Source organism: Castor canadensis, chromosome 7 (assembly GCF_047511655.1).
Source record: "Castor canadensis chromosome 7, mCasCan1.hap1v2, whole genome shotgun sequence".
NCBI classification, from domain to species: Eukaryota; Metazoa; Chordata; class Mammalia; order Rodentia; family Castoridae; genus Castor; species Castor canadensis.
In genome coordinates this window covers 121,368,837-121,395,035 of record NC_133392.1, presented here as the reverse complement: position 1 = coordinate 121,395,035, position 26,199 = coordinate 121,368,837, and the positions used below count along the sequence as shown (strand labels likewise).

At 41.9% G+C, this 26,199-nt stretch overlaps 1 protein-coding gene across 1 annotated transcript; it reads right to left on the bottom strand.

The window, feature by feature from the left end:
* Positions 1 to 1,314: 1,314 nt before the first annotated feature.
* On the bottom strand, positions 1,315 to 18,226 carry Coa7 (cytochrome c oxidase assembly factor 7). The gene is made up of 3 exons (XM_020186533.2): positions 18,074 to 18,226; positions 15,695 to 15,835; positions 1,315 to 2,596 (listed from the first exon to the last, which is right to left on the bottom strand). The coding sequence occupies exons 1-3, from the start codon at positions 18,177 to 18,179 to the stop codon at positions 2,148 to 2,150; spliced, it is 696 nt and encodes a 231-aa protein (XP_020042122.1). The 5' UTR covers positions 18,180 to 18,226; the 3' UTR covers positions 1,315 to 2,147.
* Positions 18,227 to 26,199: the final 7,973 nt, after the last annotated feature.

The following is a 26,199-nucleotide window of genomic DNA, read 5'->3' as shown; positions in this document are numbered from 1 at the left end:
GAGCCTCCAGCACTCAGCTTCAATGTGGCTTCTTAATCACTTTCCTCCACATCTTTTTGTGGCTTGCTAACTCATATCTTCTTAAGTGCTTAATATTCCATTGTCTGAATGTACGAGTTTGTTTAATCCTTCCATCTACCAAAGGCCTTCGTGGTTGCTTTCAAGTTTGGGCAATTACAAATAAAACTACAGATATCCACATGCTGGTTTTTGTTGGGACATGTTCTCAATTCATTTGGGTAAATGCCAAGAGCAAGATTGCTGGGACAGTGTTTAGTTCTGTTGAGACTGCTAACCTGTCTTTCAGAGGGCTGTATCACCTCGCATGTCACAAGCAGTGAATGAGATCCTGTTGCTCCCTATCAGAAGCAGCATTTGATGTTGTCAGTGTGATTTGACCATTCTAGGAACTTTTTAGTGGGCTATGTTTTAAACTGCACTTTCTTCATTACACCTTATACGGAGTATCTTTTCATATGCTTATTTCCCATTCGTGTTACCCTATTTAGTGAGGTATCTAGCAAGGTCTTTGGCCCATTTTCTAATCAAGTTGTTTGTTTTCTGCTGGTTGAGTTTTAAGAGTTCACTGTGGCTGGACATGCTGGCAAGCACCTGTAATCCCAGTACTCAGGAGACTGAGGCAAGAGAATCGTGAGTTTGAGGACAGCCTGGGCTACATGATTCTGTCTCAAAAAAAAAAAAAAGTCATTGAAATTTTGACTTGTAATTCCCTACTAGCAACATTGAGAATCTTTTCATGTGCAACTTGCAGAGTTTAAGTACACCAAAAGCAACTTTACATTTTATGGGTGGTACTGGGGCTTGAACTCCAAGCCTTGTACTTGCCAGGCAGGTGCTCTACCACTTGAGCCACTCCACCAGCCCTTCTTTGTGTTGAGTTTTCTGAGACAGGGTCTCAGAAACTATTTGCCTGGGCAATTTCAAACAAAGATCCTCCTGATCTCTGCCTCCTGAATAGCTAGGATTACAGGCATGAGCCACTGGTGCCCAGGTACTTTACATGTTAAAAATGAATCCCGTCTTTTAAAACCTCTCTCTACACTTGAGAAAATCCCAGTCCTCTATCAATTTGAGAATCTAGCCTGCTGTGCTTACAACCCTTCACAGGGTAGACCTAGGACATCTGTAAAAGTGGGAGTGGTAGAACAATGGTTTTGTTACAGCAGAAAAATGACAAGGTCGCCCCCTGGTGACAAACTGGGGATAACAGACAAAGCAAATGTTCTTAAAGGTACCACTGCTATGAATATACTGGAATACCTGGGATATGGAGAGAACACTACCACCACAGACTATGAATCAGTCAAAATAGTTTATTTACAGGGATAGTTCAAAAAGTTCAGTTCTTCCAGGTGTGATGACACACACCTGTAATCCCAGCACTTGAGAGGCTGTGGCAAAAGGTTCAGTTCCGGTGGGCAAAATGTATCACAAAATCCTTGCTGGAGCTGTTCCGGGAATAATGAGCCCCCTCAGCAGCATGAGGAGCAGTGTTAGGAGAGTACCATGGAGGTTAACTTTTAACTGTGAGTATCTCTTGTAGAGGAAGGCAGGCTTGGTTCCACTTCTTCAGCAACTGAGGCGCAACCTTTAACCTTTGTTGCAAGTCCCTCCTGATCTATGAACTTACTGAGATCTGACTCTAAAGGCAAAAAGGAAGCCCACACCAGCGACTACGTAAGTCAGAGGGTGGCAGTCGTGGTATTTCACTGTTCTTAGCTCCTTAGGACCTCGATTATGTAAATTGGGATACTACTGATTTTCAAGTTCTTTGAACTAAAGTGATACTGAGATGGAGATGGCTGACTTCTTCAAGCCTTGTGGCTAATTTGTTTTTTTAACTCTATGGCTCTCTAGTTTTCACAGAGCTCCAAGTGTGAAAACTAAGACCCCGTAAGTGTGAGTGTCTTTATAGAACGTACCCAGACAAATGATTACTGACTGAAATACACATTGCAGGCCACATCCCAGCAGGTGACACTCTGGGGCAAATGGATCTATGTAACCAGAGCTATTAAGTACCAAGTGTTCCTGCTCCAGCAGGCTGACCTTCAAGGACTGTATCAGGTCTCAGAGACAGGAGGTGCCAGCCTCGAGCTGTTGCCTGGGAGGGAGGCTGGGCCACACTACCCAAATGTTAAGGGCTGGACACTTTTCTGCTGTTCTTTGTGTAGCTGCCGGGCCCGATTTTTCAGCACCTCAGCCTTTGCCTCGTCCTTATCAACACCATCCCCCAGCTTGTACATGCGGCTGGCATTGGCACAGGCCCAGATGTGGCCAAGGTCACAGGCTTTCACTGAGTATTTGCATGCCAGGCCCATGTCCTTGGGAAAGCCAGGGGCACCCTGTAGGAACATGGCGCTGAGGTTGAAGCAGCTAGAAGCATAGCTGCCATCGCAGGCCCGTGTGTAGTAGTCCCTGGCCTTCGCCAGGTCAGGCTGGCCATCCTCATTGACCTGTCCATCATGGGCCAGGAGACCAACATTATGACAGGCTTCCACAGATTTCTTTCCAGGCTTCTCACATGCCATCAGAAAGCAGCTGGAGGCAGCTTTCAGGTCCTGGGTCAGTCCACCTGCAAGGATAGGGAAGAAACTATTTGTCTAAGGTCAAAGTTAGGGGTAATTCCTGAATAAAGTCCTCTGACCTAAGAACATGAAAAGAAGGCAGCCAGGTTTGGTGCACAGACATTCCAACTTTTTTAGCCATGGAGTCTTTTGTTCAATGTTATCTTATAAGGAGGCCCATACAGCTAAAGAGGTGAAAATTAGGAATGATAGTAGCTACATCATGGAATTACAGTGAGCACAGCATTTTATGTTTAACTAAATGTTCATTAATTTAAATATACAGTTGGCCCTCCACAGCCATGGGTTCTGCATCTGCAGATTCAACTGGCTATAAACCCCACTGCATCAGACCAGCCAGTATCTGAGATTCAAACAAGCATGGATTGCAAATATTCAGGAAAAATACTGTGTCTATACTAAATGTGTATGGACTTCTTTCCTTGTCATTATTCTCAGAACCATCCATGGTATAATGACTATTTACATTATCATCACACTATATTAGGTATCCTCAGGAATCTAGACATGACTTAAAACATATGGGGGAATATGTATACGCTTTATGACATTTTATTATCAGGGGACTTAAGCATCCAAGAATTCTGATAACTTCAGGGATCCCAGAACTAATTTCTAAAGAGACAATTGTAACAAATGTCTATTATTTGCCAACTACTGTGCTAAGTCCTGGATAACAGACACTGTTCTATGCTTGTGGATTTTATGGTCTAATAAGATGTATTAGACAAAATACAAATAAACGTGTGAGGATATGTGTGACAAGGGTATGGAGGAGAAGTACAGGGTGCTATGAGAATGTGCCAGGGCCCTGACCTAGACATGGGGGTGAGGTCAAAGAAAGCTCCCTTAAAGAATCGATATTTGAGCTGGGGACAGTGGTCAGGCCTCCCAGCACTTAGGAGACTGAGGTAGGAGGATCTCGAGTTCAAGGCTAGCCTGGGCTACATACTGAGGCCCTGTTTAAAAAAAAAAACCAAAACACCAAAAGTGACTTTGTACTGTAAAACGAAGGATTTTCCAGGCAGGGGAGAACGGTACAAAAAGAAAAGGAGCCATTCTGGCTAGAACCCAGAAGCCACTGAAGGAGGGAAGCTGGAGAGGCAGGCAGTTGCCAGATCTTGCCAGGTCTGGTGGGTCATATTCAGGACTGGGAGTCTGAACTCAGGGCTTCACACTTACAAAGCAGGCACTCTAGTGCTAGAGCCCTACCTGCAAGCAAGGAGAAACTACTAATAAGTAATTTACTTAAGCAGAGGTGGTGACAGGGTTCATTTTTAAAACAATTTTATATGCAAAATTTCAAGTCACTCATTCTCGAAAAATATAAACATTTCAACATTATTCCTTAAAAAAAGTAATCACTTCAAATCTACCACCTGCAATTATCATTAAGCCAGCACCATTCCAGGCATCGTTATGGCATTTGTTGAGATTAAATGCTAGCTGGCCTAATGTATAACAAACAGAAGTACTTTGAAAAGCTGGATCACATACACTATTTGGTTTTTCTTTTGTTTAATTTGCTTTTGGCTTTTTGGAACAATACTGACCTTGCCACTTGAGCCATGCCTTGAGCCCACATATACTATTTGTAAATAGAAATTTAACTTTGATTTTACATGAATTTGTCAGGCTGAAAACAAACTGAGCCAGGTGAGGTGGTTCATGCTTGTATTTCCAGCTACCCTGGCAGTGCAGATTAGGAAGAGGGAGGTAGGAGGCCTGTCTGAGCAAAGTTAGCAAGACCCCCATCTCAACAAATAAGCTGGCCATGGTGTCTCATGCCTGTCATCCCAGCTATAAGTGGTGCAGTGCCTGCCTAGCAACCATGAGGCCTTGAATTCAAACCCTAGTGTGGGGGCGAGGGGGTCAGAAGGGAATGAAGCGAAACTAAGGGAACTGTTCCTGTTCAAATTAATTACTAATTAATAACAAATTCATTAACTAAGAAATATCCATATAGGGAAGTTTCCTAAATAATCCTCTAAAGTTATGAAGAGATTAGAAAGAAAATATTCAAAGGTTAGAATCACTGATTTTAAATTTTAGGCAGAATACTATCTCACAACTACAAAATCACAACTATAAAAAGCAAGAATGCCAGGCATAGTGGTTTCACATCTGTAATCCCAGCACTTGGGAGGCAGAGGCAGGAGAATCATGAGGTCAGTGCCAGCTTTGCCTACATAGCTAGACCTTGTCTTAAAAAAAAAAAAAATGCAAGCAGGAAGCCCTGAATTCAAACTCCTGTCTCACCAAAAACAAAACAAAAATAAACAAGAAAACAAAATAAAGCCGGGAGGAGGAGGATGTTTGTACCTCATACTTCCATCTCTCCTCTCATCTGCTTTGTGGGTGATGTTAGTTCAGCTCAGTGAAACAGCACAGCACAGAGAATAGTAAAAGCTCCAGAAAACTGGGGCTCCAGTCTTGGCTCCATTACTTGCTGGCTGTGTGACCTTGGAGAAGTTACTTAACTCCTATAAACCTGCTTTTCTCATCTGTAAAATAAGAATAATAGTATCTATTTCCTATGTTGGAAGCTTAAATATATTCTTACAAAGAGCTTGGCAAGTAATAAGTGCTATAAACATATAAATAGGTTTTTCTTAATATTTTTCTGCAGTACTGGGATTTGAACTCAGGGTTTTACACTTGCTAGGCAGGTGCTCTACGACTTGAGCTACGCCTCCAGCCCTTTCTGCTATGTTATTTTGGAGACAGGGTCTTGCTTTTTGCTCAGGCTGGCCTGGACCATGATTCTCCTATTTCATACTTCCTGCCATTGCTAGGATGACAGATGTGTACCACCACATCCAGTTATTGGTTGAGATGAGGTCTTGTCAACTTTTTTGGTCCAAGCTGGTCTTGAACTGTGATCCTCCTGATCTCAGCCTCCCAAGTAGCTAGGATTACAAGGGTGAGCCACTGATGCCAGGCTTATGTATACAGTTTTGTTGTTTTGTGGTGTTGGGGTTTGAACTCATAGCCTTGCACATGCTAGGCAAGTGCTCCTCCACTGAGCTACACCCCCAGCCCCAACAGTTATGTTTTTATGCTGTAAAAGTTTATATTATTTACATTCTAATTCATTCTGCTCACTAGTTTCTTCCTAAGAGTTTCTCCACTTCTGAATTATTTCTCCTGATACACTCCTTTATTGGTTATCAGATTTTTCTAGAAAAGCTCACACACTCTATATCCTCTGAGTTCTTTCAGTTTTGAGAAAGTATTCCTGACCCCTATTTATTTATTTATTTATTTGCTGTAGTGCTGGGAATTGAACCCAGGGCCTCATCTGCCAGGCAAGTGTTGAAGTACATTTTTATAATTAAACAGTGTTTAGTTGGGTGTTTGATTTTATATCCAGCCTGACAATCTCTGTTTTATGGGAGTATTCTCTTACATTTAATGCAATTACTGATATAGCTGGGTTTAAATCTACAATCTAGCCTCCCACTCATCTAAAATGCTTCTGTCCCTTTTTCATATTTTGTGCCTCCTTTGAATTATATATTTCTAATATTACATTTCATTTCCGTCACTGCCTTTTTAGTTATGCCTCCTTTTCTTTCCCAGTGTTTTATCTGAATGAAATATGTATCCTTATCACAATCTACCATGACTATTACACCACTTTACACACAATGTAAGAGTCTTACGATGGTATTCTTTCATTTACATTTCCATCTTTGTGATACTGCAGCCATGTACTTTGTTTAAGTTCCATGTACTGTATGTACAGTCACAATAGAATGCTATTTTTTGCTTTAAACAAACTTTTAAAAACATTAACAAATGAAAAAAGTTGTATACTTACAGTGTTCAGTTTGTTTCTACTTTCCATGTCATCATTTTCCCTCAAACATCACCTTTAGCATTTCTTATAGTGTAAGTTTGCAAGTGACTCATTCGGTAAGCTTTTATCTGAAGATGAATTTATTTCATCTTCACTTTTAATTCAAAATAAATTAATTCCTTTAAATTCAAGTTTAACTTTTTTTTGGGCAGTGCTGGGTTTTGAGTTCAGGGCCTCACACTTGCTACGCAGGCATTCTACCTGCCCTTTTTTGTGTTGGATATTTTCAAGATAGGGTTTCTCGAAGTCCAGGCTGGCTTCAAACCTCAATCCTCCTGATCTGATTCCTGTGTAGCTAGCATTACAGGCACAACTAGCCTAACTTTTCTTCAACATTTAAAAGATGTCCTTTTATTGTCTGGCTTCCATGGCTTCTTACCATGGCCTTTTTTTCTGTCTGCTTTCAAGATACCCTTTTTGTCTTTGGTTTTCAACAAATTGACAATAATGTGTCTAGAGGTGATTTTCTCAAGTTATCCTGCTTGGGTTTGCTGAGGTTCGTGGCTCTGTGGGCTGGTATTTTCATCTGATTTGGAAATTACTCACCTGTTACTTCTTCAAATGTGTCCGGTCCAACCTCCCTCACTTCTCTTTCTGAGATTCCAATGCACATATGATAGAGTGGTGGAGAATGAGCCACAGGTTGAGGCTCTGTTCTTTTTTGGCTTTTCTCACAGTGCCTCAGTTTAGATAGTTGATATCATTCTATCTCCACATCCATTCACCTTTCAATTTTGCTCATGTTTTTCTTGTCAAGTGTCTACTTTGCTGTTAAGCCTGTCATCTTTGAATATCGTGTCTTTCAATTCTAGGGTTTCATTTCGTTCTTTTTAAATAGCTTCAGTTTCTTTACTGAGATTCCTCATCTGTTCAGTATGTCCATCTTTTACTTAAATCCTCATATTTATCATACCTGTTTAAAATACCTGTTAATTCCAACATCTTTGGTCTATCTGCATATGTTTCTACTATTTTTCCTATTCGGTAATAATGCTGAAACTTTTGTTTGTTTGTTTGTTTTTTTTGGTAGTGGGGTTTGAACTCCAGGCCTACACCTTGAGCCACTCCACCAGCCCTTTTTTGTGATGGGTTTTTTTGAGATAGGGTCTTGTGAACTACTTGCTCAGGCTGGCTTTGAACCTTGATCCTCCTGATCTCTGCCTCCTGAGTAGCTAGGATTACAGGTGTGAGCCACTGGGGCACCCAGCTTAATTATGCCGGACTTTGTAGATGATACTTTGTTAGGTTTGGAGTTTATCCTATTCTCTTGAGACTGATGAATTTGGTTCTAGAAGGTAGTTATCACCCTGCTCCTTCAGAGATTTGCATTTAAGTTTGTCGAAGCAGATCTAGAGTAGTATTGGCACTGTGACATGGCCCTTCTAGAGTCTCTGTTGAATGCCTATGCTGGCTGTTCAACCACTCCCAGCACTGAGAAACCTCTTGAATCTCTTTTCAGCTCACAGCTCCCCAGTAGTTTTTCATGCAAGGTCTCTCAGAGCCTCTGTCTATGTGAACACTGACCAAAGGCTACCCTATGTGGATTTTTGGAACTCCTCCTTCTCTGGCATCCTGTCCTGAGAACTCCAGCCACCTCAGTGGAGGAGACTGAGAATTTCACACTGGGCTTGCTAAATTTGACATGTCCCATGACAGAGTTGCCCTGTAAGTAGTCAGCTATATACAGTCTAGATCCACAAGAGTGGTCATTACTAGAGATAAAGATTTGTTTTGTAATTATTGTCATTAATTTATGAGTCTTCATTTCCTCTTCTAGAGTATTTCTACTCCTTAGAAGATCAAATTGAGACCAAAAGGGAAAACAAAATCAAACCACACATGGTAGCACACAGGAGGATCAAGAGTTCAAACCCAAACTGGACACCAGTGGCTCAGACCTATAATCCTAGCTACTCAGAAGGCAGAGATCAAGAAGATTACAGCTCAAAGCCAGACTGGGGAAACAGTTCGTGAGACCCTACCTGGGAAAAAACCCATCGGGTTCTGTGCTGGCTCTGCAACCACTGCCGTTGCAGCTGAACGATGATGGGGAACAGCTGCAGGGCTTGAACTCTCCTCCTTTTCCTCAACTATCTCTTGGACACATAAGATCATGGCCCACTTGTGGTTCCAGGCTGTGCAATGTCATGTTCCTGAACTTGGCCCACTTTGCAACTGGCATCCTGTCTTCTCTGTTGTAAAGCTGGAACTGAGCACCCAGAAGTGAACTGGCCACATGGGGAATAGGAAAATGATTTGAAGTCCTAGTGCCTCCTTGCTAGTGCTGGAATACTGCTGCCTCCACAGCCCTTGAAGCCAGGGCCAACTGCTTTCCAAGTCAGAGTTTCCAGCCCTGTGCTAGAAGTGTAGCCCTGGTGGGATGCATTGCTCACTCTTCACCCTTCCCTGTCTGCCCAGCTGGTACTAATGATCAGGCTGCCTGTGAAATTAGAAAAGGTGTGGGGCTTCCTCTCCCCAGTTGGTGCAGGCCACCCAGAAGCTCCACTCTGCTGTACAATATGAGTCATCCTTTTCCTTCCCTTTCTGAAATAATAGAAGGAATACTGGCTTGAGTCAGAAGCAGCCTTACAAATGTGGCCTGAAAGTGAGGTCACGATAAGAGCACTGCAGTGCTAACAGCTGTCTTTTTTCTCTTCGTCATCATCAGTGGTGTTTATAGAGCATCCTGTGAATCCCTTGCACTCTTCCAGTCTTCTACTTAAACTATTACATTTCATCCTCATAAAGATTCTCTACGGTGTAGGTGCTATTCCACAGTTTCTGAGAACTCACTTAAAGACTACCTGCCTGTACTGACTTGGAGGAAGTGAAGAGTCAAGGAGCTTAGAGTCGGGTGGATCCTACCCAACTCTAAGCTCCCTGAAGACAGAGACTGCACTCTGTTAATGCTCATCATTGATTCTCTGACACCTTGAGCAAATGAAGACACACTGTGTAAGAGAAGACAGAAATGTGAAGCACTTTTGCTTCCCAGGCCTCAGTTTTTAATCTGTGAAATGGGGATAAACAAACCTAACTCTCAGGGTTAGGAATGAAATAACATAATCTGTATAAAATAAGCACTAACCTGCTGCCTATAAAAATTATCTCTTTGAAGTGCTTTAGAAAGACAGGATTAAGTCTAGAGCTAACTCCTGTGCTTGTAATCATGTTTTATGTAAAAAAAGAGAAGCCTAATTCTTAATATATGAGAGTGAATGAAAACCAAATAGTCATTGGAAGAGGGGAAAAAAAAAAAGTTCAGGGGCAGCCTGGGCTACATAGTGAGTGAGACTCTGTCTCAAAAACCAAAATCAGCCAGGTGCTGCTGGCTCACAGCTGTAACCCTAGCTACTCAGGAGGCTGAGATCAGAAGGATCATGGTTCAAAGCCAGCCCAAGACAAACAGAGACTGGCAGAGTGGCTCAAGTGGTAAGAGGGCCTGCCTAGCAACCATGAACCTCTGAGTTCAAACTGCAGTACCACCAAAAAAAAAACACAATAAAACAAAGAAAGAAAAGAAAAATTATGTATCAGTGATAGAGACCACTACTCTAATTTTTAACTTTTTAAAGTAGTTTGGTCTTGTTTTTACATGTTGGAATCACTAGCCTTCTTCATACCTCATAAGAAGCCTCCTTTCTTAAGATGTTTTTATTGGCTGCATAATATTTCATCAAAGAGATGTGTCAATATACTTCTTTTTTTTGCAGTGTTAGTCATTGAACCTAGGTCTTTGTGCATGCCCAGCAAGTACTCTTGTACAAGAGTTATTTCTCCCACCCTTGGCTTTTAGGCATAGGGTCTTGCTATATAGCCCAGGATGATATTGAACTCCAGATCCTCCTGCCTCAGCTCCTGCCTCCATCTCCTAAGTGTGCCACCACATCTAGTTTTTCATTTCCTTTTGCTGGATACTTACATTGTTTCACGAATATAGTTTATTTAAGGCTGATTTCATTGATGGAAACATCTGGCCAAAACATTCCTTGGGCTAGTCTAACTATACAATCAGATGTGACCTCTGCAACAATCAGTACAAAGCAGACTTGTTCACACTGATAGAATGTTTTGAATTTCACAAAGCCTAGCAAAACCCTACGTAGAAGGTATGAGCAGACCATCTCATTTTGTCAATGAGGTATTTGTAGCTAGAGAAGGAAAATCCCTTCTCTGATGTCACTACCAGTTAATGTTCAATACTAAAAGTGGGTTGTTTGTCTCTATCCCCATGCTAGCCTTTGTAAAAGGCCACTATGTGTTGAGAAAGGACAGTGGATATATTCTCAGGAACAGAAGGTAAAACCAAAAGTCTAGAAAATCTTTGGCTCAAAACTAGGGAGGGAGAATCCATAGTACTAGTGGGATTTTTGCTTCTGTCTTTGGTGCTGGGGATTGAATCCAGGGCCTTGTGCATGCTAGGCAAGTACTCTACCACTGAGCTTCATCCCTAGCATGATGGTATAGGTTTTTATCATAGCAAGGCCAAAAGTCTACTAAGCAATCCAAAAGGGCTCAAGTAGCAAAGATAACAGGATCTTTGTAGCCATTCTGGATTAAACACATGAAGAAACCTACGGATATTGACAGGATTAAGTAGTTATATGTTGCTTAAGAACGGGTATGCCTTCTCAGAAATTCACTGTTAGGCAATTTTCTCATTAAGTGAACACCATAGAGTATGCTCATACAAATCTAGCCCATATAGGTCTATACTCCATGGGGCCTCTTGATGCAATTAAGAGACATAGTGGATATGAGATGTATGAGGCTATTGCCAGTACAACACAGCATACTGTTTTATTGTAAACTTCCTTTTATAAAGAGTACACTCTAAAATAACAATAAAAAGTATAGTAAGTACATAAACTAGATCATAGTCATTTATTATCAAGTATTCTGTACTACATGTACTATAAATAAAACTGATAAATCTTTAGTTTTTTAGTATTTTTTTTCTTGTCTTTTTTTTTTTTTTTTATTATATTCATATGTGGATACAATGTTTGGGTTATTTCTCCCCCTTTTCCCCTGCCCCCTCCCATACCCTCCCACTCCCTTCCTTACTCCCCAACCCCTCACTACCAGGCAGAAACTATTTTGCCCTTATCTCTAGTTTTGTTGAAGAGAGAGTATAAGCAATAATAGGAAGGACCAAGGGGTTTTGCTAGTTGAGATAAGGATAGCTATACAGGGCATTGACTTGCATTGCTTTCCTGTACATGTGTGTTATCTTCTAAGTTTAATTCTTCTCGAACTAACCTTTTCTCTAGTTCCTGGTCCCCTTCTCCTATTGGCCTCAGTTGCTTTAAAGTATCTGCTTTAGTTTCTCTGCGTTGAGGGCAAAAAATGTTATCTAGTTTTTTAGGTGTCTTACCTATCCTCATACCTCCCTTGTGTGCTCTCGCTTTATCATGTGATCAAAGTCCAATATCCTTATTGTGTTTGCCCTTGATCTAAGGTCCACATGAGGGAGAACATACGATTTTTGGTCTTTTGGGCCAGGCTAACCTCACTCAGAATGATGTTCTCCAGTTCCATCCATTCACCTGCGAATGATAACATTTCATTCTTCTTCATGGCTGCATAAAATTCCATTGTGTATACATACTACATTTTCTTAATCCATTCGTCAGTAGTGGGGCATCTTGGCTGTTTCCATAACTTGGCTATTGTGAATAGTGCTGCAATGAACATGGGTGTGCAAGTGCCTCTGGAGTAACCTGTGTCACATTCTTTTGGGTATATCCCCAAGACTGGTATTGCTGGATCATATGGTAGATCTATGTTTAGATTTTTAAGAAGCCTCCAGATTTTTTTCCAGAGTGCTTGTACTAGTTTACATTCCCACCAGCAGTGTAAGAGGGTTCCTTTTTTCCCACATCCTTGCCAACACCTGTTGTTAGTGGTGTTGCTAATGATGGCTATTCTAACGGGGGTGGGGTGGAATCTTAGTATGGTTTTAATTTGCATTTCCTTTAGTGCTAGGGATGGTGAGCATTTTTTCAAGTGTTTTTTGGCCATTTGAATTTCTTCTTTTGAGAAAGTTCTGTTTAGTTCACTTGCCCATTTCTTTATTGGTTCATTGATTTTGGGAGAATTTAGTTTCTTAAGTTCCCTGTATATTCTGGTTATCAGTCCTTTGTCTGATGTGTAGCTGGCAAATATTTTCTCCCACTCTGTGGGTGGTCTCTTCAGTTTAGAGACCTTTTCTTTTGTTGAGCAGAAGCTTTTTAATTGTACGAAGTCCCATTTATCTATGCTATCTCTTAGTTGCTGAGCTGCTGGGATTCCATTGAGAAAATTCTTGCTTATACCCATTAATTTCAAGGTATTTCCTACTCTTTCCTGTATCAACTTTAGAGTTTGGGGTCTGATATTAAGATCCTTGATCCATTTTGAGTTACTATTAGTATAGGGTGATAAACATAGATCTAGTTTCAAAAACTGATAAATCTTTAGATGAACTAAGAAAAAGACAACTCAAAATAAAATTACAAATGAAAGAGGAGACACTGCAGCTGATAGCACAGAAATATCTGCCTACCTAGGGGTCAACTAGGTGCCGGGAACTTAACTACTCAGGAGGCAGAGATCAGGAGGATCGTGGTTTGAAGCCAACCCAGACAAACAGTTCTGTGAGACCCTATCTCTAAAAAGCCATTCACAAAAAAGAGCTGGTGGAGTGGCTCAATGTGTAGGCCCTGAGTTCAAGCCCCAGTACTGCAAAAAAAGAAAAATAATCATGGCTCTAAGAGAATACTATGAACAATTACATCCTAACGAGTTGGATAACAAGAAGAAATAAATTCCTAGAAGCTTAGTGCCAGTGGCTCATGCCTGTAATCCTAGCTACTCAGGAGGCAAAGCAGAAAGATCGAGGATCAAAGCCAGCCCAGGCAAACAGTTCAAGAGACCCTATCTTGAAAAATTCCCAGTTAAAAAAAAAAGGGCTGGTGGAGTGACAAGGGCTGGTAGAGTGCCTGCCTAGCAAGTATGAGGCTGAGTTCAAACCCCAGTATTGCCAAAAAAAAGGTACAGCATTTGTCTATTACTGTATACTTCAATAAAGCTGGGAGGAAAATTAAGAATTAAAAAATAAAAGAGATTATCTACAGGCACTGTGTTCCACTTGAGAACAAAAATAGTCCACTTAACACCAAAGAATGAAGACACCCTCTTCATCAAACTTTCATCGAGTATCTTCTAACTAGGGTTGGCTGATCTCTGGGAACAAGGACTGAACAAATCATTACCCTAGAGAAGATCATGAGGGCTAGGGGAGTGGCTCAAGTGGTAGAGCACCTGCTTAGCAAGCATGAGGCCCTGAGTTCAAACCCCAGTACTGCAAAAAAAGAAAAAAAAAAAAAAGCAGCAGCTCATGATACAGTGAATGAAAAAAAAAAAGCCTGCCTGTCAAAGTCATATTCTACTTGTGTGGTAGTTTTAAAATATGTTCACTGGGGACTGGAGATGAACCTCAGTAGTACAGTACTTGCCTGGCACATACCCATGCAAATAATAAAGTATGCCCATAAATTCTTTGATATTCTTTCTTTCAAGAATTGGCATTTTAAAATATTGATTTTATTATTTATTTTTTTGAGACTGAGACAAGGATGTGCTATGCAGCCTAGGTTGGCCTAGAACTTGCTCTGTAGCCTAGGCTGGCCTCTAACTCTCCATCCTCCTACTTCAGCCTCTCAAGTGGTGGGATTACAGGTGTGCACAACCACATCTGACAAGGATTGCAAGTTAAGTCCTTTCCCCTTAGTGTGGACTAAATTTAGTGACCGCCTTTTTTTTTGGCATTACTGGAGTTTGAACTCAGGGCCTCATGCTTGCTAGGCAGGCACTCTACCACTTGAACCACTCCACTAGCCCAATCACTTTATATAAATAGAATGTGATAGAAATGAAAAACATGTAGCTTCCAAATGTAGTCTCTCTCTCTTCAATTACTTACTCTGGGAGAAGTTAGATGCCATGTCATAAGGATACTCAAGCAGCCCTTGGAGACACAGAGAGATCCATGTCACAAGGATCTGAGCTGGCAATGCACAGAGTGAGGCCTTTGCCAAGAGGCACATTGAGTGAGTCATCTTAGAATTGGAAATTCCACCTCCAGCTAAGTCTTCAAATGAGTGCAGCCCTGGCTCCCTGGTCAGTATTTTTGTTTAAAAATTTTTTTTTTTTTTGTGGTGTTGGGTTTGAACTCAGGGCTTCATACTGAGCCACTCTGCCAGTCGTCTTTTTGTGTTGGATATTTTCAAGAAGAGAACTATTTGCCCCATGCTGACCTAAACCACAATCCTCCTGATCTCTGCCTCTGAAGTAGCTAGGATTACAGGTGTGAGCCAGTCACCCAGCCTGACCAGTGTCCTTACTGCAACCTCATGAAATACCCTAAAGCATCCAGCTAAACCACTGCTAAATTTCTGACCCACAGAAACTAGTGTGGTAATATATTATTTAGCAGTAACTTTTAAATGCTACTCCAGCAAAATCTACAATTAGAACATAAAGAGAAACAATAAAAAGAAGGGGAATTTTTTTTGGCAGCACTGAGGTTTGAACTCAGGGTCTATATACCACTTGAACCATGCCCCTTGTCCTTTTTGCTTTAGTTGTTTTTCTAATAAGGGCTCGAGTTTATGCCTGGACCAGCCTGGACTGAGCTCCTCCTAATTATGCTTCCCACATAGGTGGGATGACAGGTGTACGACCATGCCCAGCTTTTTATTGGTTGAGATGGGGTCTTGTGAACTTTTTGCCCTGGCTGGCTTCAAACCACAATCCTCTTGATCTCTGCTTCCCAAGTAGCTGGGATTACAGATGTGAGCCACAGTACACAGCATTTACTGTTCTTTTACTCTATGCCAAGCATATGCTGATGCCTTTACCATTATCCTATTTAATCTTCACAATAGCCCCATAAAGCAAGAACTATGTCCCCCACTTGACAGGTGATGTAACTGAGACAGGGTTAAAGTGAGTGGCTCAAAAGGTCCCACTACTCGCAAATAGCATTCCCTAAGGTTTGCTTAACTAAAGGCTGTGTTCTCTCTGATCTGCTGAACTCTCTCTCACCTCCAACTTTCCTACACCGTGCTTCTTCAATGCATGTAAGGGTCTTTCCGTGAAGAGAGCTCAACATGAGGCTCAGGTGTGATGCCAGCACTAATGTCAGCAAGGACAAAGAAAGCAGGCAGGCCCTCCTTACCTTTTCCTGTCACATAGTAGGCCCCCAGTTTGTAGCAGCTATCACTGTGTTTGTTCTCTTCACAGTTGAACTTCAAAACCTTGGCAGCCTCATCAAAATTCTTCTGGATCCCTTCCAAATAGTCCACCAGCCGATAGCAACCTGTGAGGCAAAGGCGAGAGCTGTTTGTACTTGTAGCTGCTGCTAGCAGTCGGTAGGGCCAAGATGTAACAGGTCAGATTGAGTCTTTAATTAGGACTGGCCTCTGTCTTCTTCATGTATGGCAAACTGTCCTTACCCCAAAGAACACAGATGGTGTTCAGCCATTCAGGAATGAGCAATGTATGAACTGTGAAAACCTTGGCCCCTATCACTCCCCAACCTTTCTGCTCCCTGTCTGCCTGACCCAAAGATCCACTGACTTCCATGACTAAAATTTTGCTAGCTTTGGAATCTCTCATGAAATTCAGCAGTAAAAACACTATAAACCAAAAGGACTCATGAGCTAATCTTATAGCAGCAAGAAAGAAGTGTGGCGAAGACTTACTCCTTGGCCAGGTTGGGAATGTGAGAGATTAAACCTTTCAAAGAAACTACTAGTCAAGTAGTTATAGTAACCACAACCTCTGCTCAGGCTTCTAAATTGCTGCAGCAAGACCTTATATTTTGTCCTTCCCCACTCATTGCTCGGTGTGTTCTCCACAGTAAATACACTATCTTGAACTCTCATCTCAAACAACATGCCTATAGAATCAAGTCTAAATTCCTTACCCTGGCATTCAAGGCCTGATATATTATACTGAGACCCACGCTCCGTCTATAAGCTTAAGGGAGTGAGGGTATAGCTCAGTGGTAAAGGACTTGTCTAGGAGACTATAAGTTCAGCTTCCAGTACCACAAAACAAAACAACAAACACTTTTAATTCTGACTGCATCCTGACTTCAATCTTCCAAAAAAAACAAAAAACAAAAACACAAAAACCCTTCTCCCACCATCTCTTCCATTTAATCAACACTGCTTACCCCTCCAGACCATCCCCCTAGCTACTCTGCCCCTCAGTAACCCCAATTCCTCTCAAACTCTTCTGTAATTAGGACATAGATTAGCTCTCAAAAAAAAAAAAAAATCCTGGGTTTTTTCATCCATCATACTGCATAGACACTAGATTAGTTTCAACAAATAGCAAAGTCATGTTCTGGAAACTAGACTGCAAACCACTAGAAAGACCATTTTTTTTCCCCTTTAAAAAAAAAAAATGTAGTAGCCTGTAATCCTAGCTAGTTGAGATGCTGAGATCAGGGGAAGATAGAGGTTGGAGGACAGCCAAGCAAGTAGTTTGGGAGACCCCCACCTCCACAGTAAATACAAAATAACCAGAACAAAATGGAAATGGACTAGAAGTGTGGTTCAAGTGCCTGTTATTCAAGTGGGGAAGCCCTGATATAAAATAAAGTAGTAAGAAAACCACCCAAATACATTGATGCAGATTGCCAACTCTGGACACCACCATCCATCCATCCATCCACTCAATCAACTCAACGTCCACACCGCACAAGCCGCACATTCCTGCCTCAGGACCTTTTTCACCAACTGTTGCCTCTGCCTGGCAAAGATCTGCATGGTTCTTCAAAACTTTATTCAAATGCCATTTTCTCAGCGATTGCCTTGTCCGCGATCAATTTACAATCATCTTACTGAACTCCTGATACCCTTCACCCAGTTCTTTTTCCCACTGCTTTATTACTTTTTTTTTTTTTTAAGAGGGGATGGGGGGGTCTCACTATGTTGCTCAGGCTGGTCTCGAACTCCCGAGCTCAAGTGATCCTCCTCCTTCAGTCTCCTGCACGCCACCATACCTGGCTGGCACTTGGTACTTTTTTGTTTTTGCGGTACCGAAGCTTGAACTCAGGACTTCTACCTGAGCCACTCCACCAATTCTTTTTGTGTTAGGTATTTTCCAGACAGGAGCTCGCAAATTATTTGCCCTGGCTGGCTTCGAACAGCAATCCTCCTGATCTCTGCCTCCTGAGTAGCAAGGATTACAGGAGTGAGCCACAGGCGCCCGGCTGCACTTACTACTTTCTAACGACATTACATTTATTTCCTTATGCTTGTGGACCGACTTATCCCCTAGCAAGAAAGCTGGTTCACTGAGATGTCCCCAGTCCCTCTATCCCAAAAGCAGGAACGTCTCTTCCTCCCCCAACCGCCTCCAGGCTCCGCCCCGGAGTATTCCGGATCCCAAGGAATAAATGCCCCGCCCACCACACAGGTCGTGAGTGTCCCAGACGTCGTCCCACCGCGCCCTCAGCCCTCCACGTGACCCCTTCCAGGTTCCCCTAGAGCTCGGTCGCCCAACCCCTGCCTACGTGTCCCCAGGCTGCGCAGGCGGCGCTTACCGTCCGGGTCCTTCTCGCGGTAGCACTGGTAGTGGCACTCCACCTCCATGTTCTCCAGAAAGGACTTCACCTGCTCCTCGTCCTGGAAGTCCACCAGACCCGCCATGGCTCTCGCTCGCCCCACCCACTTTACCCCGGCGCCCCGCCCGCAGTCACGTGAGTGGGCGGGGCGGAAGAGGACGGGCGCTGACGTCAGCACTCCCTGCGGGATTCCCGGAGACCCCGCGGCGAGCCTGGTCTTCCCGTGAGCCCTCGCGCTATTGAAATTCTTCAGCTCCAGTATCCTCTGCCAACAGCATTCCTTGTTGGTGCCTGCCTTGTCGCCTTGGTGACTTCCATCTTGCAGTTATTTATCCAGTAAACCATCCATTCTTTCATTAGTTCGGTAATACCTAAGTACCTACTGTGTGCTTCAACAGCTGTTTGGGTCTAAGAATATCATAGCTAGGAACTATGGCCCCTGTCTTTAAAAAAACTTGCAGTTCAGGGTAGGAGGTGTAGCTCAGTGACAAGGTTCTTACCTATCATACTCGAGGCCCTAGGTTCGATTCCCAGCACTTGGAAACAAAGAGGCTGCAATTCACGGGAAAACATTTGTTTATTAATTCAGCTAGTATTTTGAGTGCCTTCTTTGTGCCAGTTGTAGATGGGCAAACCTATAAGTCTGTCTATACAAGTGCAATGCTTTATCTCTGTATTTTTTTCCAGACCTATCAGTACCACCAACGTGAAAGACCTAGAATGTAACTATGGCAGTGAGTAGTGATGGCTGGACACAGTAGCAATAGAGGTTTTCATGACCACATTGTTCTGTTAGCTAGTGCTTAGACAGTGCTGAACTTTGTCTCAGACTGTTTGTAAGAGCTGTATACTAATTACTTCATTTAATTTTTACTGTGACACTCATTATGACATTAGGTATGACTGTCCCTAATCTGCAGAGAAGTTAACTTGTCTACAGGCACACAGTGAGGGAGTTGGTGTACAATAAATATTTTTTGAATAAAAGAATGAATGAAGGACTGGAGGTGTGGCTCAAGTGGTAGAGTGCCTGCCTAGCAAGTACAAGGCCCTGGGTTCAAAACCCCAGTACCACATACACACGCACACCAGTACCACACGCACACACACACATACACAAAGAATGAATGAATGGTAGAGCAAACCTGTAATCCCAGCACTTGGGGAGTGGAGGCTAAGGTGGGAAGATAGAGAGTTCAAGGTCAGCCTGAACAAAGAGGGACCGTGTCTCAAAAAAAAAAAAAAAAAAATTAAGAGGAACATGCCAAGGAGATGCAGGGAGAGGAACGCAACCTGATTTTTGCTTTGTTCTGCTTAGAATCGGCTTCACAAAACTGAGAAGGAAGTCAGCTCCTCTATATTTTTCTTTCTTTCTTTTTTTTTTTTTTTTTTTGGTGGTAGCGGAGTTTGACCTCAGGGCCTCACACTTGCTAGGCAGGCACGCTACTGCTTGAGCCACTCCACTGGCCCTGTTTTGTGTTGAGTGTTTTCAAGATAGGGTCTCGAGAACTAGCCACCAGGGCTGCCTTCCAACTGCAGTCCTCCTGATCTTTGCCTCCTGAGTAGCTAAGATTGCAGGCAAGAGTCAGTTCCTCTTTGAATGCCATTTAGTTATAGTCTGGAGAATTTAGTGGAGCTCAGGCTTCCCATCACCTGTAGCTTGCTTACCAACTGGTTTCACTACTAACTTACATTAATGGCAGCAGAGAGTAGACCACATTCAGTCATTTCCTTAGTAAACTATTGTAGCTGGGACATGGCTTTGAAATCTCAGTTTTATTTTTAAAATTTGTATGATTTTACGATCAGTTCCATGATACATCTTTCACAGGGTAACAAAAGATTGCCTTTTCCCCCAAGCCTCTGACATTCCAAGGTGATATGCCACTTTTACCCATGTATTCTCATACAACTGATCACATTGAGGGGAGGGACTTGGAGCACATGCCCTGGAGTGGGAACATCTGACCTTTAGTTTGGAGCCCTCCTTTGTTAGCCTGACCTTCACGGCCTAGTAAAATCTGATTCTAGCCTCTTTCCTATCTGTCTTCCCCCTACACTACACCAAACCTTCTCTTCTCTGAGTAAGTCCTAGGTTTGTGTTACTGTTTACAAATGTTCTTGGTGCCTGGACCAAATCAGAAATCCTCTCCTCTATGAAGTCTTCCCAGATGCAACAACCAAACACACCCAAAATAGATGAGAAGCTCGACTTAGTGCTCCACACTACTTAGTTTATTTTGACATAATCTATTAGGGAAGGACTGACTTTGGAAGGGAGACAGATTTACTTAGTTCAGGATTTGAGTCCCATATTGTGACCTTGAACCAAGCACGTTTAGGGATCTGATTCCTCTTTTATAAATATGGATCCATTATATGACTGTCAGTCTGGCTACAAATTTGTATATGCAATATGCTTAGCACGGTGCCTGGCTAGAGTAATTCCTGTTCCAGAAATATTTCTTATCATGCCTATAATGCATGAAAATCTGTATCTCTCAACATACTGTGATTTCTTTGTCTCTTGTGCTGGTCACAGAGTCAAGAATAGAGCAGTGGGCTGCAGATATAGCTCAGTGGTAGAGCACTTGCCTAGCATGTGCAAAGCCCTGAATTCAATCCCCAGTACTAAAATACAATAAAACAAAACAAAATAAAGCAGGGCTCAGTTAGGATGATATAGATAACCAAAGCCAAAGACTGGCCACAAGTAGTACTTTTCTCTTAATTGTATTTGTAGAGTAGAACTTCATTGAAATGAGATTACCTGAGCAGTAGAGGGCAACAGAGAGTTGGTTAAAAAAAAAAAAAAAAAAAGGGAAGGAAAGAAAGGAGGGAGGGAGGGTGGGAGCCTGGGCCAAGTATGAAGTCACTTTTTTTTTTTTTTTTAAACAGTATTGGGGCTTGAACTCATGGCCTTCACCTTGAGCCACTCCACCAGCCCTATTTTGGGGAAGCGTTTTTTGAGGTAGGGTCTCGTGAACTATTTGCCCAGGCTGGCTTTGAACAGAGATCCTCCTGATCTCTGCCTCCTGAGTAGCTAGGATTACAGGCATGAGCCACCGGCACCCGGCTTGAAGTCACATATTTTAAAAAGAAATTTAAGATTATTAAAAAGGCTGCAAGTTTTCTTTAATTTTTATTTTTTTCTTTTCTCCTTTTATTTTTTGTTTTTACATTTACTTTCATGTGTACATTGTTTGGGCTACCTCCACCCTCCCTCCCCCTTTAATTTTTTAAGTATTGTTCTTTTCCCTGTAAGTTTTTTTCCCCTGTATTTTTTGGTGCTGGAGATGGAACCAATCTGTATTTAGATACATGTGCTAGGCAAATGCTCCCTACTGATATACACCCTCAAACCCCCTCTGTTCTGATGTGTTCAGTTACTTTTTAAATTTAATTATTTTAATTATCCAAGTAATACACAAATCTATATTTATTGTAAATTAATCTTATATTTTTTTAACCTAATAACCCTTTTCTATAAATATAAGGCAGCCTTCAGACACAGTTGCAGATTGAGATCAGAGAAGTGATTCACCCTAAAACACACTGAGGAGAAGCTATGCCTTTTGTAATCCTAGAGTTCACAACAACTACCTCACGTTCTGAAGAGAAGAATTTCAGAGAGTTATAGAGCTTACTACTGTATCCAGACTTAGATTCGTTATATTGATCATTAACGATGGGTTTAGCACGTTAGATTCATTATATAATTTATTATTCACAGCATTGCTCTTCACTCATTCATTAGACATTCCCTGGGTGCTTATGAGAGCTTAAGGGGTGCAGTTTCAAAAACACAAGGTTTCATCACAACTGGCAACTCTTAGAAGAGGAAAAACACTGGTTAATAAACACATAAGCTGTTCCTCCTAGTAATTAAAGTCAGTTAAAAAAACAGTGTGATTAGTAAAGATTGGATTCTTATTATTTGTTGAGTGTGCTGGTAGAAATATAGATCAATGCCTCCTCTTTGAAGGCAATTTATAATATTTACTAACATTTAAATTTGCTTATATTTTTGACTTAGAAATTGAGATCTGTGAGTGCATCTTGCTGTTGCACAAATAAATATTTGCTACAGATTTCATTGTTGCTGCTGCAGTTCTTATACTAAAATCAACAAATGTCCAACAGTAGTAAATTTGAATACAATGTAAACATTAAAAAGAATGAAATAGATCTATTTATACTTGTGTTGGAAGATGTTTGCACTCTTTTTGTGGCACTGGGATTTGAACTCAGGTCCTCACACTTGCTAGGCAGTTGCTCTTACCACTTGCTCTACCAGCCCTTTTTTAGTGATTGGGATTTTTCAAGATAGGGTCTCTCAAATTATTTGCCCAAGGCTGGCTTTGAACTATGATACTCCTGATCTTGGTCTCCTGAGTAGCTAGGATTACAGGTGTGAGCTACCGGCACTGACTTAAATGTATTTTTTTGTTGTTGTACTACAGCTTGAACTCAGGGCCTTCTGCTTGCTAGGCAGGCACTCTACCACTTGAGCCACTTTGTCTGTCCATTGAATGCATTTTTTAAGTGAATAAAAGGTTATATAGTGTTGGGCACCAATGGCTCATGCCTGTAATCCTAGCTACTCAGGAGGCAGAGATCAGGAGGATTGCAGTCCAGAGCCACCTCGGTTTTGAGACCCTGCCTTGAAAATACCCATCAAAAAAGGGCTGGCAGAATGGCTCAAGGTGAAGACCCTGAGTTCAAGCCCCAATACTGCAAACAACAGCAACAAAAAGGTTACATAGTGTAATTTTTATTTAAAAATTAAACATTTAAGACAGGAACCTATGGTTCCAGCTTGTCAGGGAGGCTTAAGGCAAGAGAATTGCTTTAGACCAGGAGGTCCAGGATAGCTGGGAAACATAGCAAGACCTTGTCTTTTAAAAAAATAATTTTACTTAAATTAGAAGAATAAATTACAATAAAAACAAACTATGAGGGTTGACCATTTAACTCAGTGGTAGTGCTTGTTTACATTGCTTGAGGCTCTGATTACATCTCCAGCACTACAAAAAAAAAAAAAAAAATTAAACCTGAGGGAATGAGGGAAAATACACTGAATTGTTAGCAGTTGCTAACTATGGGCTGGGAAAGACCAAAGAAATAGTGTACAAACTTCTACTGCTTGTATTCCATATTTATTTTTATAAGAATATATTACTTTTGTAAAATAATAAGACAACTTTTGAACACATAATGTCAGCTAGGCGCCAGCGGCTTGTGTCTAATCCCAGCTATTTGGGAGGCCCAGATTGGGAGGTTTGAGGTTAAAGGCCAGCCTGGACAAACAGTTCCCAAGACCTCATCTCCAAAAATTACCACCCAAAATTGACTAGACGTGTGACTCAAGAGGAAGAGCCTCTGTTTTGCAAGCACGAAGCCATGAGTTCAAACCCCGGTCCCACCAAAAAAAAAAAAATCTAATGTCTCTCCTACACGTGTGTTATGTCCTTGCTCAGGATAGGTATTAATATCTCCATTTTTTAAAAGGCAGTTCAGAGAAGTAAACCAATAAAGTTATTTCCTCAAGGTCAAGCAATCCCCATAGGGTTTCAACTAGACCCGCCCCCTGCGGAGAAGCAGGACCAATCACGTTTGCTGTGAGGTCACTTTGAAGGCCTGGGATTGGTGCTCGTCCAAACGCGCTGAACTTCCCAGCGGCTAGTGAACCTAGGGGTGGCACGAGGCTGAACATGGCTCGCTGAGGGGTTAATCCGGATTGGCCCTGTTCCCAGGCTCTTGCATGTCCCCTGGGAACCTTCAGCGTTGGATATAATAGCCGTGGATGGAGCTACCTGCCCTTCCTGCTGTGGCCAATCGCCTAAGCCTGCAGCTCTCCCTCTCTGCAAAACTACCCCCATCCAGACACGGAAAGGCAGGAACAGCTGCCACCCCTGCCCAGACTCATGTATCAACTACGATTGCACATCCCATAATCCTCGAATGACCTGCCTGGCCTTGAGCCAACGCAAAGGGCCAGAAATCCGACCCAGGGCCACCTCTAGGTCTCTGAAGCTCCCAGGCTGCGCTTTAAGCTGGCAATGCACCTGCTTCACAGAGGACTGGGGTCCAGAGGGAGGGACTTGTCCCTGGGCACATTGCAAGTTAGTGACAAGCCTAGAACGCTTTCTTCCCTCAGGGTAGAGAGTCCAGTGATAACATTTCCAACTTTATCTTGACAAATACTCTTTCCTTACTTCTGTATCCTCTGTATCTGAGGCAGCAAGTTTTATCAAGGATAATAAAGACCTTGGTATTTGCTGTGGGACCTTGAAATCATTTACTTTTTTTTGGCCCAGTTTTCCTCATCTTTTCTGGGGTGTTAATCTCCACTCTATTCATGTTATAGGAATAGAAAAATTGGGAGGCTGATTGGTGTAGAATGTTTTTCAAATTTTGGACCAGCACCATGAGAATCATCTGGGAATTTGTTAGAAATAAGTTTCTCCAGTCCCACTCCAGACCCTACAGAATTTGAAACTCTGAGTGTGGGTCCCCTTGATCTCAGATAAAGTTTGAGAACCACTAGTGTACAAAGTTACGTTAAGGCCATGAGGTTTGGGGATCAGATGTTTCTGGATTCTAAAAGAGTCTTGGTACTATCTTTTACTATTTGACAGGCTTGAAGCAAAATATTTTACTTACCCAATGTTTAGTTTACACATCTGTGAAATGGAGGCAAAGGGTAGATCTATACTTAATAAGATTGTTTATTCATTGGACAAAAAACAAAACAAAACAAAACAAAAAACCCTAATGCTTATCATGTGGCAAACATTTTTCTAGGTTCTAGAGATGCATCAGTAAGCAGGTCAGACAAAAAACTCCCTGCCCTCATCTAATATACATTCTAGTGAGAATTTTGAGGATTAAGATAATTATGGTAAGAGACTGGTAGCGTGGTAGAGTGCCTGCCTAGCAACTGTGAGGCCCTGAGTTCAAACCCCAGTACCACTAACAAAAAAAGGTAATTATGATAATGATGTATAAAGTACATATTCTGTTTATAAACAGAACAATACTCTATTAGACTAAGTTGTCTAATAACTAAGTTGTGAGGTCTCTGAGACCAGCCTCTGACTCATACCTGAGTCATCAGAATCTAATATATGATGAATGTTCAAAAGTCACAGACTAATATTGCTACCTGTCTGCTTCCTCTACGATCCATCTTGAGAGTTGATGGCTCAATAATAAGCCAGACGCTCCAATAAGCCTCCTCCCTTACATGTGAATATTTCATTCTTTCCAGTTGATGAAGGGTACTTTTTTCAGCATTCACATGTTGTGATTGGTCTGAAATGTAGGTAGTGATTGGTAAATCCGTTCTGAATCACTGAACAAGCACCTCAATTATAGAGCAAAGAAATATGCAGGAAATTGCACTGGAATAAAGATCAGGAGGCTTCAATTCTAATCCTGTTCTGCTGGCTCTATAGTGTTTGGCTTTGCATAAATCCTTTCTTTTTCAGATTCTCAGTCTCCTGATCTGTACAATGGGACTCACACTTCTATCCCACCCCAATGCTGCCAGGAGAGACAGACCAACAGTTTTAAGGATCTTTCACACAAACACAGTTGTGTTGTCTCCTTATCTTACCCCTCAGGATGAACTGCTGAAAACAGTAAAGAAGATAAAGTTTCTGTCTCTCTGTCTCTCTCTCTCTCTCTCTCTCTCTCTCTCTCTCTCTGTCTCCTCCTTCTCCTCTTTCCCCTCTCCCTCTTCTTCCCCCTCCCCCTTCCTCTCCTGAGTGCCATACCTCAGTGCAAACCTTAAAATACTGTAAATATTAAGTGGAATACTATTTATAATCAGATAATTTACAGAATTTACACATTGGAAACAATGACTCTAAATCCTTGCTACTCAAAATGTAGTCTGAGAATGCAGCCTAAGTATCATGACAAAAATGGAGAATCTTGGGTTCCCTGGGGTTTGAACTCAGGGCCTCTGTTTTGGATGTGACACTTTTGACCCCAGTCCTTATCAAGGATGCCTTCCTAATCTTGACTGGTTGACCTTGGACTGTGGTTAGCCAACTGAGGTCCCCTGCTCCTGAAACACTGAGGTCATTTCCTATTTT